Source organism: Felis catus, chromosome F2, assembly GCF_018350175.1.
Source record: "Felis catus isolate Fca126 chromosome F2, F.catus_Fca126_mat1.0, whole genome shotgun sequence".
In the NCBI taxonomy this organism is placed as follows: domain Eukaryota; kingdom Metazoa; phylum Chordata; class Mammalia; order Carnivora; family Felidae; genus Felis; species Felis catus.
Genome location: NC_058385.1, coordinates 10,185,868 through 10,199,162, shown reverse-complemented (window position 1 = coordinate 10,199,162; position 13,295 = coordinate 10,185,868). Strand labels below are relative to the sequence as shown.

The 13,295-nt window shown below is 39.6% G+C and overlaps 1 protein-coding gene across 1 annotated transcript; it reads left to right on the top strand.

Moving 5' to 3' along the window:
• The first annotated feature begins 1,356 nt into the window (after positions 1-1,356).
• On the top strand, positions 1,357-10,478 carry CYP7A1 (cytochrome P450 family 7 subfamily A member 1). The gene is made up of 6 exons (XM_003999828.4): positions 1,357-1,532; positions 3,311-3,551; positions 4,444-5,021; positions 6,520-6,650; positions 8,002-8,177; positions 8,769-10,478. Exons 1-6 carry the CDS (start codon positions 1,453-1,455, stop codon positions 9,066-9,068), a joined length of 1,506 nt encoding a protein of 501 aa, XP_003999877.2. The 5' UTR covers positions 1,357-1,452; the 3' UTR covers positions 9,069-10,478.
• The last annotated feature ends 2,817 nt before the right edge of the window (positions 10,479-13,295 follow it).

The following is a 13,295-nucleotide window of genomic DNA, read 5'->3' as shown; positions in this document are numbered from 1 at the left end:
CCAAGTTCATCCTTGACTCAGGACCTTTCATGTGGTGTTCCCTCTTCCTGAAATTCTTTTCCTTGTGGTGCGCCCGGGTGGCTCAGTTGGTTAAGCATCAACTTTGGCTCAGGTCATGATCTTACAGTTCGTGGGTTTGAGCCCCGCATCGGGCTCTGTGCTGACAGCTCGGAGCCTGGAGCCTGCTTGGAATTCTGTGTCTTCCTCTCACTCTGCCCCTCCCCCACTCGTACTCTGTCTCTCTCTGTCTCTCAAAAATAAATATTAAAAAAATTTAAAAAAATTAAAAGTCTCTTCCTTCTGATTCTCACTGGACTAATCACTTCTTGTCATTCAGATCTTAAATGTCACCTCCTCGGACAGCCCTTCCCTGAACACCATGTCTAAAGTTGCTCTCATCCCCGATACTCTACACCACGTTTTATTTTATTCATAACACTTATATTTTAATAGCTGTCTCTCTACTGAAAGAGAGTCTCCGTTAGAGTAGGAAACCTGTCCATCTTGTTAACACCTATAACCAGAATACTTTTGAAGAATTCTTGGCACAGAGTAGGTGCTCAAGTAATATATATGTGTGTTGGAATAAAATTTAGAAGGATACATACCACACAAGTTAACGGTTGTTGGCTCTGAGTGGGGAGTAGTAGGGAAGGTTAGTTATAAATTGACTTTCACTTTCTACCAAGATAGGTTTCAGTTAGTCTTAAATTATTTGAAATGAAATTGCATTACTTTAACAACTAGAAAAAGTAACAATGTATTTTCGATGAGCAAAAATGGTTGATAAAATTTTGGTGCTTAAAATAAACTGTTGAATTGGCAGGTGGACTTATGTGGGTTACCTGCTTGAGAATGTTAGGTAAGTAATGTGTTACTATATATAGCAAAATATTTATGATTTTGTGAAAGCGCTGAAACGTGAAGCAGCAGAAACATTTCACCCAGTTCTCTTTCCTTTGAACTTGACCACGATTATCTCTTGCAAATGATTTAAATTGATTTCTTCTTCAACAGGTAACAAGATCTACTCATTAGCTTGATGATAATGTATGTTTATTTTTCTTTAAATTGTTACATTTTACATTGCTATTTGATATCCTGAACACGTTTATGTTTTGTTCTCTTTATAAGCGTACTAAACTCGCAATATTAGCTGTTGTTGCCAGGTCTGAATGTTAAGTCAGTGTATGTTTGAGAGACCTTCAACTTATCAAGTATTCCAGGTCTCTGATTGTTTTGGAACCTCTTCTGATACCTGTGGACTTAGTTCAAGGCCAGTTTTTTTTTTTTTTTTTTTTCTAATAAGATGAACAAATGGTTAATTGTTTGCTTTGGTCACTCAAGTGTAGGATCCTACCTTATATAAAAGTCTAGCTGGAGTCTCTGTTCGGTGACATCCTTACCTTTCTAATCAGAGAGTCGGATTAGAGTTTGCACCAGATTTGTAAAATGATGACCGTATCTTTGATCTGGGGGATTGTGGTAGCAGTGTGCTGTTGTTTGTGGCTTATTCTTGGAATGAGGAGAAGGTAAGGAAGGTTTTATCTTTAAATTGCATTTTAGTTCATTCATTTAATAGTCTTTTACCTTCATGGTTATATAACAAATTTGGTGTTCTGCACTTACACTCATTAGCATTTTCTTCTGTAATTAAAAAACTTAAAATTTTTAAATTAATTAAAATTTTTAAAGTGAGACCTCATATCTAACAAAAGATAGAATGACAGTGTTTCCCTTTTAGTTTTGACATATCCATGGTCATGCAAAAATGTACAAACTTGTTAAACATACCTGCCAAATTTTATAAGGTCTCTTTGCATGTTTATGTGTGTCTGTAAAGATGAAGTCTGGATTAGTAAGGATACAAATGGTAAGTGGGGTCTGCAGTGGGAAGGGTTTCTTTCTAACATGAGGATTAAAAAGATGCTCTGTTAGTTCTTGGGCATCGTATAGACTCAGCCTAGGTTTGGACAAGAGCACAGAGCCTACATTGATTATTCTGTCACTTTCTTCTCATTAATGATAGTCAACCATGCGACATTGGGAAACTGCTACATATATATACTATCACTTTTATTTGTGTGTCGTTTATAATTGGTTCAAGCATATAAGAAGTACCAATAGAGTCACATACATAGCCATATTTCTTTACCTTCTGATTGGCTCAAAGAGTATTTGGGGGAGGGGTATGTAAGTATTCTGTTATATCAGTCTCCAAAAGACGGAATTACCCGAAACATGTCTTCGGCTATGTAGATTGCTGTGTTGTCCGTCTTCTACAAGTTTTTTGGTGTGTGTGCTTTAAGGTATTTTAATTCAGGCCTGATAATTTCTAGTTTTAGTGAACCTTACTTATCTTTGAACTACAATGAAACTAATTATTTTATGCTAAGTAATTCTGTCAAGAGGGATAGGAGTTTATGTTGGAAAATTAATGTTGATATTATTTAATAAAAATATTTAAAATAGCATGAAAGACTGTGTTGGGCCACCTGGGTGGCTCAGCTGGTGAAGCATCTGACTCTTGGTTTCAGCTCAGGTCGTGATTTTATGGTTGTGAGATTGAGCCCTGCATTGGGCTCTGTGCTGGGCACGGGGCCTGCTTGGGATTCTTTCTCTCTCTCCCTCTGCCCCTCCCTCACTTACACTCTATTAAAAAAAAAAAAAAGACTGTGTGTCAACTATATTTGAAAAAAGATGCAAAAAAATAGCATGAGTGTTGAATCACAATTGATGATCCTGTCAACACTTACATAATTTCATCTTATAATAACCTAATTTTTTAAATGAGATTCTTATTGTCAAATATCACTATAGAATGATATCTTTAAGTTATGAAGATTCTGAACACTTCAATTTTGCCATCTTCTCTGCAATTCAGTATTCTATATCTTTAAGGGTAACAATAAAAGAAAACATTCTGAGATACTCAGGCCAATGATGCTTAGAAAAAATATAAACACTAGAATGTAGGTAGTTTCATCTGTACTGAGAGCAAGAATCTTGTTGGCCTTGTTGATTCTTTTATCCTCATCACTGGGAAAAATGACTATCATTTAGTAGACAATAAGTTTTGTGGAATGCATGGATGGATGGATGGATGGATGGATATAGCAATCATTTTCATGTTACTAAGTTAATACAACCCATTATTTTAGCAAAAGATGAGGGCCCCAGGGACAAAAAGACTATCTAGAACTGTAGAGAGCTTTGAAGCTGACAGTCAGTAGTAAAAGTTTAAAAACCAGGTGTAAATAAAAAAACAATGTGTAATTTCTCATATCTATCATGTATTTGTGTCTTACAGACAGATGGGTGAACCACCTCTGGAGAATGGGTTGATTCCGTACCTGGGATGTGCTCTGCAATTTGGGGCGAATCCTCTTGAGTTCCTGAGAGCAATTCAAAAGAAACATGGTCCTGTTTTCACCTGCAGATTGATGGGAAACTATGTCCACTTTCTCACGAATCCCTTGTCATACCAGAAAGTGTTGTGCCATGGAAAATACTTGGATTGGAAAAAGTTCCACTTCACTACTTCTGCAAAGGTAACCCGTTTCCCGTGTGTATAGCATTCTGCTTCTTTGTCTTCTACTTCTGAACATGTCAGTTGACTTAGCATTTTGATGTACTTAGACTTAAAAAATAGAGGTGGCGAAGAGGGTTACCCTTACACGGAGATTCTTAGAAATATAATAGATCCAAATAGATATAACCTCTTGGTACTAGTCATTTCCAAAGTCAAAATAGGTATAGATTTGTCATTTCTTAACTACCTAGACTGAGAGAAAAATGGAATATTTTGCTGAGCCACATGGCACTGTATCAGTAAGACAGGTACAAACTCACTCTTGTCAATGATGTCTACATGACTCCCAGAGCACATGTGGTGGGAACTGACCCCTGAACAACTGTTTTGCCACACTCTATGCCACACCGGTTGTTCAATTTTGTTAAGCAACTGATCAGATATTTTGGTATCGTTTAGCTATAATCTAAGAGTCTCCTTAATAGAGAAAGGAGTTAGCCAATATTTAGTGAGTCTCTGCAAGGAAGTATTAGACACAGTCTCTGCTCTGAGCAGATTAAAGTCTGGTAAAGTACATCTACAAAAAATATAGAAGAGAACTGATGACTAAGACAAATATAGATTAGTACCAAATTAACCTTCCAATAGATGCAGTAGCATAAGAAAAGTAAGAAATAGGCAACTTGTGTGGGTTGAGGGATATTCCACCGAAGAACTGGAATTTCAACTTGGCTTTTCAGGAAGCCATGTATTTGAAAAGTTCTCTGTATGTGGAAAGGCCAATTTCCCTCCTTCCCTTTTTTTTTTTTTAACAAGTAGAAGATTATGAAAGCATCTCATCTGTTTTTCAGTCACTTTCCAGCACTGCATCAGGTTTAATCTCTTTTCTCACACATTTCATCTATCGTCAGGTATTTGGGCACAGAAGCATTGACCCAAGTGACGGAAATACCACTGAAAACATAAACAAAACTTTCATCAAAACCCTGCAGGGCGATGCCTTGAATTCCCTCACAGAAGCCATGATGGAGAACCTCCAACTTGTCATGAGACGTCCACTGGTAGCTAAATCAAACACGCCTGCCTGGGTGACAGAAGGGATGTATTCCTTCTGCTACCGAGTGATGTTTGAAGCTGGGTATTTAACCCTCTTTGGCAAAGATCTTACAGGGCAAGATGCACAAAAAGCACTTATGCTAAATAACCTTGACCACTTCAAGCAGTTTGACAAAATCTTTCCGGCTCTGGTAGCAGGCCTCCCCATTCATGTGTTCAAGACCGCGCACCATGCTCGGGAAAAACTGGCAGAGGGCTTGCGACACGAGAACCTCGGAAGGAGAGACCACATCTCAGAACTGGTCAGGTTTCTGAATGATATGCTTTACACCTTAGATGACATGGAGAAGGCCAAGACACACCTGGCTGTCCTCTGGGCATCACAAGCAAACACCATTCCGGCGACTTTCTGGAGCTTATTTCAAATGATTAGGTAACGAGCCACGTATCCGTTGGTTTCTTTCTTTGAATAGAGCGAAGAAAATCTACTATTTTCACTTAAAAAAAAAAAAAGAGTCATTGTACTTTGTCATGTTATCAGTCAAGAGTATGACATTTACGTTATAAGTGCTTAACAGGTATCAGCTCATCCAATCCGCATAAAAACATAACAAATGTGACTGGTAAATGCATCTTGTAGAAGTGGAGACCTTCCTAGGGGAAAAGAACACACTATGTAGGGTCAGTTCAGGCCACCTGGGCCCAGAGCCCTGGCTTTCAACCTCAAGCTGTTCCTCATGATATCTCCTTAAGTTGATGAATTCTGTCTTCATAATCACAAAAATATATTTAAGCGCTTCTGACTTCTGGACAGTAAGAGGGCTGTACCTACGCCTTATTCATTTGTGCATCAATAGTTTGTTTTTTTTCGCTCCCTTATGACTTCTTAGAGTTTATCTCACCAACTATGATAGCTGTGGATCAGTCATATTATTATTAATCCTTATTGATGGGATTTAGCTAGATTTTGCCTTTTAAATGTATGTAACGAAAACACTGTATGTAATATACACTTTACATAACATGATTTTCTTCCCAAGTGTTTTTAGAAATTTGCCATTCAAATTGTTTACTGAATTATCCCAGTTAAGTTGAGTGTTTCGTGTCACATGGATACAAAACTACTATTCTGTACCATTGGGAAAGCCAAATTCCCACTGATGGTTGACTATGCTATGCCTTTAATATACAAAATATCTAGAAACAATTTCAGATATAAAACCCCATTACAAATCTGCCTCAGATGTTAAATGGCTTCCAAAGTTTTTACCTAAGAAAGCTCTATCCAGAATAAATTTATATATTTACCGTAAGGTTACAACATCAACGTAATATCATCAAGGTAATAGTAGCCATTTTATGATAGCCACACATATACTTATGAGACTCAATTTACTGCAATCGTGTTCTATAGATCCCTTCTACTAAATGTCATGGCATCTACTAAATGTCCACGCACTGAAATGAAGTGCCATTCATTTACAAGTCAACACGCTAGAGCAATAACTTATAATATGCATGGAAGAGCTATTGTTCTACCTGAAATCGCGGTATGGATTTTAAGAGCAAATTCAGCTTTCCATTTGCACTCTATAATTGTTATCTCAGAGGCAATTTTCCTCCTCCATTGCTCTGTGTGTGACTGATTTGGCCAGGTACTCCTTATTAGAATCATTTATTTATAGAAGTATGCCCCAAGTTTTACTTCTATGTCGCAAGGCCTTATAAAGCAACGATTCTTGCGAATATCCAAGGACTTAAACACAAGTGCAAAACAGAGTAACAAGTAACTGTGAATGCCCCTTCCCCACCTTCTCTGGCGTCTTGGCCACCTCCTTGAAAGAAGGGGAAAATTCCTATTTGTTGGCCGCTCCTTTGGCATAGACACCATTTATTTTCTGCACATCTTTTCTTTTCTCAACATTCGATAGGAGCCCTGAAGCGCTGAAAGCAGCCACTGAAGAAGTGAAAAGGACCCTAGAGAATGCTGGCCAAAACATCAGCTTTGAAGGCAGTCCTATTTGTCTGAATCAAAGGCAACTGAATGAGACACCAGTGCTAGGTACGTTTACTATGTTACATTTCATTGACCGTGCGCCACAAACGGTGATCGTCAACGTGCATTACGTGCTTACTTTGTAAGCATGAAGCTAAGTATTTCATGTGTGTTGTCCTGTTTGAGCCTCACGGCAATCCTATGACCGGGGACTAGTTTCTATATAACCAGAGAGGAAGTTGATATTTAAAGGTTAAGTTCTGAGCTGGGAATAGAACGGTGGACCCAGAGACAGTGTTTATGTGGGACTCCTGACCCTACATTTCTCAACTGTGTCTCTGCCCTGCCCGACTCTTACCACTCATGTTACGATTACTGGGAGCATATTACTCATTTTCACAGAACAAAGAGGAAAAAGTACCATCAGGAAACCGCAATTAGCTGCATGGGTGGACTGATGGGATTGAAGGTTGTTTTACTTTTCTTGTCTTTGCTTCTCCGTGTTTTACAGAAATACGAAAGTATTCTATGTGTGTAGTGATAAAGAGTGTTATTCTTGTTTTTGTTCCTTTTCTCGTGAGGAAAGAAACCAGTGTATGCAATTAGGGGCAGCAGGCCTTAGTGGAGGTGACCATGAGCATAGATCCTATGTTGGGTTGTGCCCACCATGGATGACCCCCAGACATGTCGCTTCATTTTGGGGGCCTTGCTTTTCTCATTGGTAAAATAAAGCTGCTAACACGCTATGATTTTATATACAATCACGTGATGAGCACCTAAAACACGAGAGTTAAAAAGGACAGAGGCTAGAGGATCAGGCTAGACCTTCGCATGAATAGACCTTCATATTTTAGCTACTTTCAGGGGTGGTTCTTTCTGCCCCTTTACATCATACAACATCAGAGTGCAGTGATGAAAATGGGTTCTTGGAAACACTCAACGGAAGCTGCGATAAACATCCGGGAAAATGTTTCCATATAAAAAGGTTAGCGGTATATTCAATCTCAAAAGTAATTAACTTTGATTCACATGAAAGTGATTCACTGATTTTTCAGTTGTATTGGATGTCTAGTGTCAGATAGAAATAAGATGATTTTAGCTATAAAATTATGGAAGTCTAGTTCCCATTGGTGTCCAAGAAGATTGTATCTTGATCAAATGATTATTTCAAACTCAGATTATCAGATTAAAAAGCACATTCAGACACAAGTGAATCACTGGTTACAGCACAGGGGCAACAGAATAAAGTTTGGGAAGGTTTCATCTGGCCGGCTGTCCCGAGTTTGTTCAACTTTGTGTAATAGGTTGCTATCAGTATTTCAGACTCCATATTATGAGGTCTTTGAATACATGACTTGTTCTTCCATTCATCCTTCTTTCCCTCCTTCTCCTTCTTGCTTCCTTTAACAATATTTAGACAGTATCATCAAGGAGTCTCTGAGGCTTTCCAGTGCCTCCCTGAACATCCGGACGGCTAAAGAGGATTTCACTTTGCACCTCCAGGACGGTTCCTATAACATCCGCAAAGATGACATCATAGCTCTTTATCCGCAGTTGATGCATTTAGATCCAGAAATCTACCCAGACCCTTTGGTAAGTGACTGTTAATCCCAGTTTGATACCCAGGGGAGGCCTACCCAGATGTAAATAAAGAGGAAATTTATCATTGCAGAATTGATTTAACCATTGAAACCATAGATGGGCATTGCCTCCTGAATTATGTCCAGTATTCATATATGTTGGAAAACCTGGAGGCTGGCCTGAATTTTAAAATTCCTGGTATTTGTCATCACATCATCTTTGCCTGATTTTGTTTGCAGTCATGATAAGAGAGTTGCTGGCTTCCTTTTTCCTTAAGTACTGCTCCCGAATCCAGGAAATTAGAAGCTAATACATACATTGGCTCTTCTAGTTTCTAATCTGAACTTGTCCTTCTTGTCCTGCCTAATAGAGGAACTAGTCACCCAGGCAGGATGGAAGGTATTATAAAGCTTTTTCTGTTCCCGTCGGTTCTTGTTAAACTCCTATTCCCTATTACTTTCTGAGTCAAGGTGGGGAATTTGCTAAATTACCCACAGATTGGATTAAAAACGAAAATGACTCGTTGGAGCCTCCAGGTCAAGCAAGAGACAGATTCCTTTAAAACTAGCTGATAGATTTATTTTCTTTGTATTTTTATTGCAGACTTTTAAATACGATCGATATCTTGATGAAAATGGGAAGACGAAGACCACCTTCTACAGCAACGGAATCAAGCTGAAGTATTACTACATGCCCTTTGGGTCAGGAGCGACCATATGTCCGGGAAGACTATTTGCTGTGCAGGAAATCAAACAGTTTTTGATTCTGATGCTTTCCTATTTTGAACTAGAGCTTGTGGACAGTCATGTTAAATGTCCCCCTCTGGACCAGTCCCGCGCAGGCTTGGGCGTTTTGCCGCCACTAAATGATATCGAGTTTAAGTATAAATTCAAACATTTGTGAAGATACGGTTGGCAAAAGAGGACGAGAAATCACGTGACTGGCCTGCATCACACCATCACGTATCAGTCCCTCTGGACAGTCACATTTGGCCGTGGTGGCACTGATTCACAGGTCAACGTGCTTGTAAATCTTAACATTTTGGTGACAGTTCCCAGATGCTATCTCAGACTGTGCTAGCGAAAAAAACTAGCTGCTAGAAGCACAATACTTTGTCTTCATTTGAATAAGTCAGTGAATGTTCATACAGCCAGGGACTGAAGTTCATTATTTTCAAAAAAAAAAAAAAAAGTCTTTCCTCTCCCCCACCCCCAGAATGAAGATATTCCGATTGGCAAATGGTTTTATTTTTTTTTCCTAAGGAAATGATTTCATTTTTATAAAAACCACCCAACAATTATGTAGAAGGCACAGATTCACGTTTTAGTGAAACAACATGATGTTTTGAGTAGATATGGGATATCTGGTTGTTTTGTTTTTTTTTTGTTTGTTTGTTTGTTTGTTTGTTTTTTTAGAGTATAACCCTTTCATTGTCCAGCACCTGTGACAGATTCATGTCATTCTAAAGGATACAGGAAGTTTAGAGCATTATTAGCCCTTTTAAAGGAAAAGGAGGGGGTAGGCACACCCAGAAGTAAGCAAATATCTTAACACAGGGTAAATGTACTGCTCGTACAACCAAGCCCACACCTGACATGCTCCCCCCACAGTCAAATGTAGATGCATATTATAAAGATATTTCAAATGGTTTTATCGTGCTTCTTAATCAAAATAAAATGTTTTCTTTTTCAGTGTTTTCCCTATAGTATTCAGGGCTTTTAAAATGATGACCTTGAGATCCTAAACACATTAGAGATGGTTTCAATATTCTCTAGGGTTCAATGTACTTTTGCTGGAAACTCTAATGTCCACATCAGGTTTCAACGATTTTATCTATGTCTTCATCAGATTTCAGGTGAATGAGAAGATTGTTTTCAGAGAAGGCAGGTTTTTTCTGGCATTGCTAAACATCCATCAATGAAGAGAATGTAGCTCTCATGGGCTATCTTTTAAAATAAAAACTGGATGACAATGACTGCTTAAAACAACTTTGGATATAAAACATGCAAAGAGTTCGTTAACTATAGCTCGACATTGGGTTTTATTTAAGTACGTTTTATCTTTAAGTGACTTATAGCTGAAGGAAAAGTAATTGTGGGCTATACGGCAGTGTTTAACTCCTGTACACAACAGTGCTTTGGTAAAATATTTGAAACATGGGAGTTATCAGCTGTACTATTTTTATGGATATTTCTGTATGTATATATATGTAAATATAATTTACTTTTTTCTGGTACTACAAATTCTAAGAAAATCTGTTACATTTGAAAATTTTGAAATGATTCACCTTTCAGAAATAAACGTGTGAACGTGTGTGTATGTTAAATTCTTCGATATTCCGCAAGCTTCAAACAGTCACCTAGTGACAGGCTGTGACAATTTTGCTCATTATTCATCTCTTAGAAAAAACAAAATATTCCTTCACTCAAAAATCTCCTCCATACTTCATACAAGTCACTGAAGATTTTTAATCTTGCTATTTAATATTACTGTGGAATTATCTCTTGTGCGGGTTTTTTTCCATATTAAGAAAATTAAACTCATTTCTATATGGTTCCAGATGGACAAAATTCTGTTTTTATAGCAAATTGTTTTATCTATTTACTTATTGTTTACTTATAATGTTTATTTACTTATTTTGAGAGAGAGAGAGAGAGAGAGAGAGAGAGGAGGGGAGGGGCAGAGAGCGAGGGAGACACAGAATCCTAAGCAGGCTCCAGGCTCTGAGCTGTCGGCACAGGGCCCGATGCAGGGCTTGAACCCACGAACCCTGATATTGGGACTTGAGCTGAAATCAAGGGTCAGACCCTTAACCGACTAAGCCACCCAGGCGCCCCTATGGCAAACTGTTTTACACTAAATTTCTAATTGTGGCTCCCTGATATATTTTACAGCTTGGCGAACGTGTCTATACATCTTTCCACGTCTTGATTCTCGTAGAGTAAGGGCTGGCCGTGGATACAACTGTGGGCCAAAGGTACCTCTCCACCTGTTTTTGCATAGGTTGAAAGCTAAGAATGATGCGTACAGCTTTCAACGGGTGCAAGAAAGTCGAAAGGCTATTTCGTGACGTCTGAAAATTACACGAACTTCAGATCTCCGCGTCCATAAGTGAGGTCTTACTCAGGGACACAAGCAAGTCCATTTGTGTTCGTGTCTCAGCTGCTCTTGTAATGCCGCTGTGGGGCTGAGTAGTTGGCACAGAGAACATGCGGTTATAAAGCTTCAAAGATTTATTAGGTTGTAAAGCCTAAAAGCCTATTAACGGCTACATGTATTCAGGGTGATGCAGTCCGGGTCCAAGCTTGAACACTCACTTCACTTGCTTCACTTATCTCATTTGATCCTCCTAAGAGTCCTTGGAGGTGTTCGTTACTTTTACCCCTGTGTGAGAGAGGAGAGAGAGGGAACTCCAGAAAGGTCAAGTCATGGACCCAAGGCAGCGTATTGGAATCCAGGCTGTTCCCTCTCGAGAGCCAACTTTTTTCACCTCGTGTCAAGTCAGAGTGACAGGCTGTGTCTCTGAACTCAGGTCGTCGAAGGTAGGCCACAGTTAACAGAATCCGTAATGTCATTTATATCCTAAAATCTCGACCGTAGGGGAGCCTCGTCTGGCCACGCTCAGCTGGTCCAGGGTTGCCAGGATGCTGGCGGTGGGACTCCAACCACGCTTGCGTGAGTAGCTGCTGTGTAATCACATACAGTGTCGCTACATTCAACTGTGGTCCCTTTCGCGGGGAAGGCAGTCCTCTGCCTCACCGATAGCTCGGACTTGTTCTTTGTGGAGTCTCCGTCTGTCCCTCTCAGGATCAGTGTTAGACATTTTTGGGGCGGCTGGGTTTCAGGCTCCAGCCTCCATCTCATTGATAGATAACCGAATGCCAATGTCATACTCACCAGCCCCTTCTCTACATCACCTCGACTGATCCCAATTCAGAGGCTTGGACACCCAAGGCACCCAAGGCATTAATGTTTCGCAGAGCATCACAGATTATTCAGGTTTTTCTAGTCTAAGCTCTCCTTTTAGTTAGAAACTGGTATCTGATGAGAGAGAAGCGATTTTGTTAAAAAGGTTGCACAGCAAGGTCCAGGACAGGCCCGAATCTAGAAATCTCCAGCAGACAACGGTAGTCGTTGAATGAGTCGGTATATATTTAACATTAAGGACCTTGTTCTCCAAACGAGAGGCATTAGTTTTTTTTTTTCATAGACTCCACCAAGCCCATTTCTTTATCTATAAAGATATACATGAAAAAAAAAATAGAAAAATTACAAGTATTCATAAACTTTATTACTGCGATATTTTTATAGAATTCCAGCCTTTATTTGAAAAAAAGCAATACACCAACAATGTCTGGTATCCTTAACCCCATTTGTAAAAACCACTTCCCAGTCAGCGAAAGTGACCCCAAATCTGCTGTTAAGTTAATCAGAATGTAGATGGGCCCGTCGGGAGTTCTAGAGCCAATTTATCACCGACTCAATGAATGATAATTTCGAGAATGTTCAGAGTTTGTGTGAGACAGGCTTTGACACAAGGGAGAGCTTACAGGAGAAAGGACAATCTCCCTGACGTGCTGTTTTGCCAAACTTCAAACGCTGAGAAGAGGTTAGAGAACACAGTGAAAACGCCCTCCACTCTCATCCAGATCGGCCGCGTTCACACTTCGCCACGTCTGCTTTTACCAAGAAAGATGGCTTGACGAGTGATTTTCGCTAGGGTTTTCATTTGTAGTTATCTTCCTTTTAAGTTTCCAATTTGGCGGGGTTTTTTTTTTTTTTGTTTTGTTTTTTAAATTTTTTTTTTCAACGTTTATTTATTTATTTTTGGGACAGAGAGAGACAGAGCATGAACGGGGGACGGGCAGAGAGAGAGGGAGACACAGAATCGGAAACAGGCTCCAGGCTCTGAGCCATCAGCCCAGAGCCCGACGCGGGGCTCGAACTCAGGGACCGCGAGATCGTGACCTGGCTGAAGTCGGACGCTTAACCGACTGCGCCACCCAGGCGCCCCAATTTGGCGTTTTTGTCTCTGGTTCCTCTGAACCTTCTGGGAAGAAAAAGGGATGAGGGAACCAGGTGGGAAGTGAGGTATGGATTCTCTTCCCCACTGTCCATCAATGCGTGTTC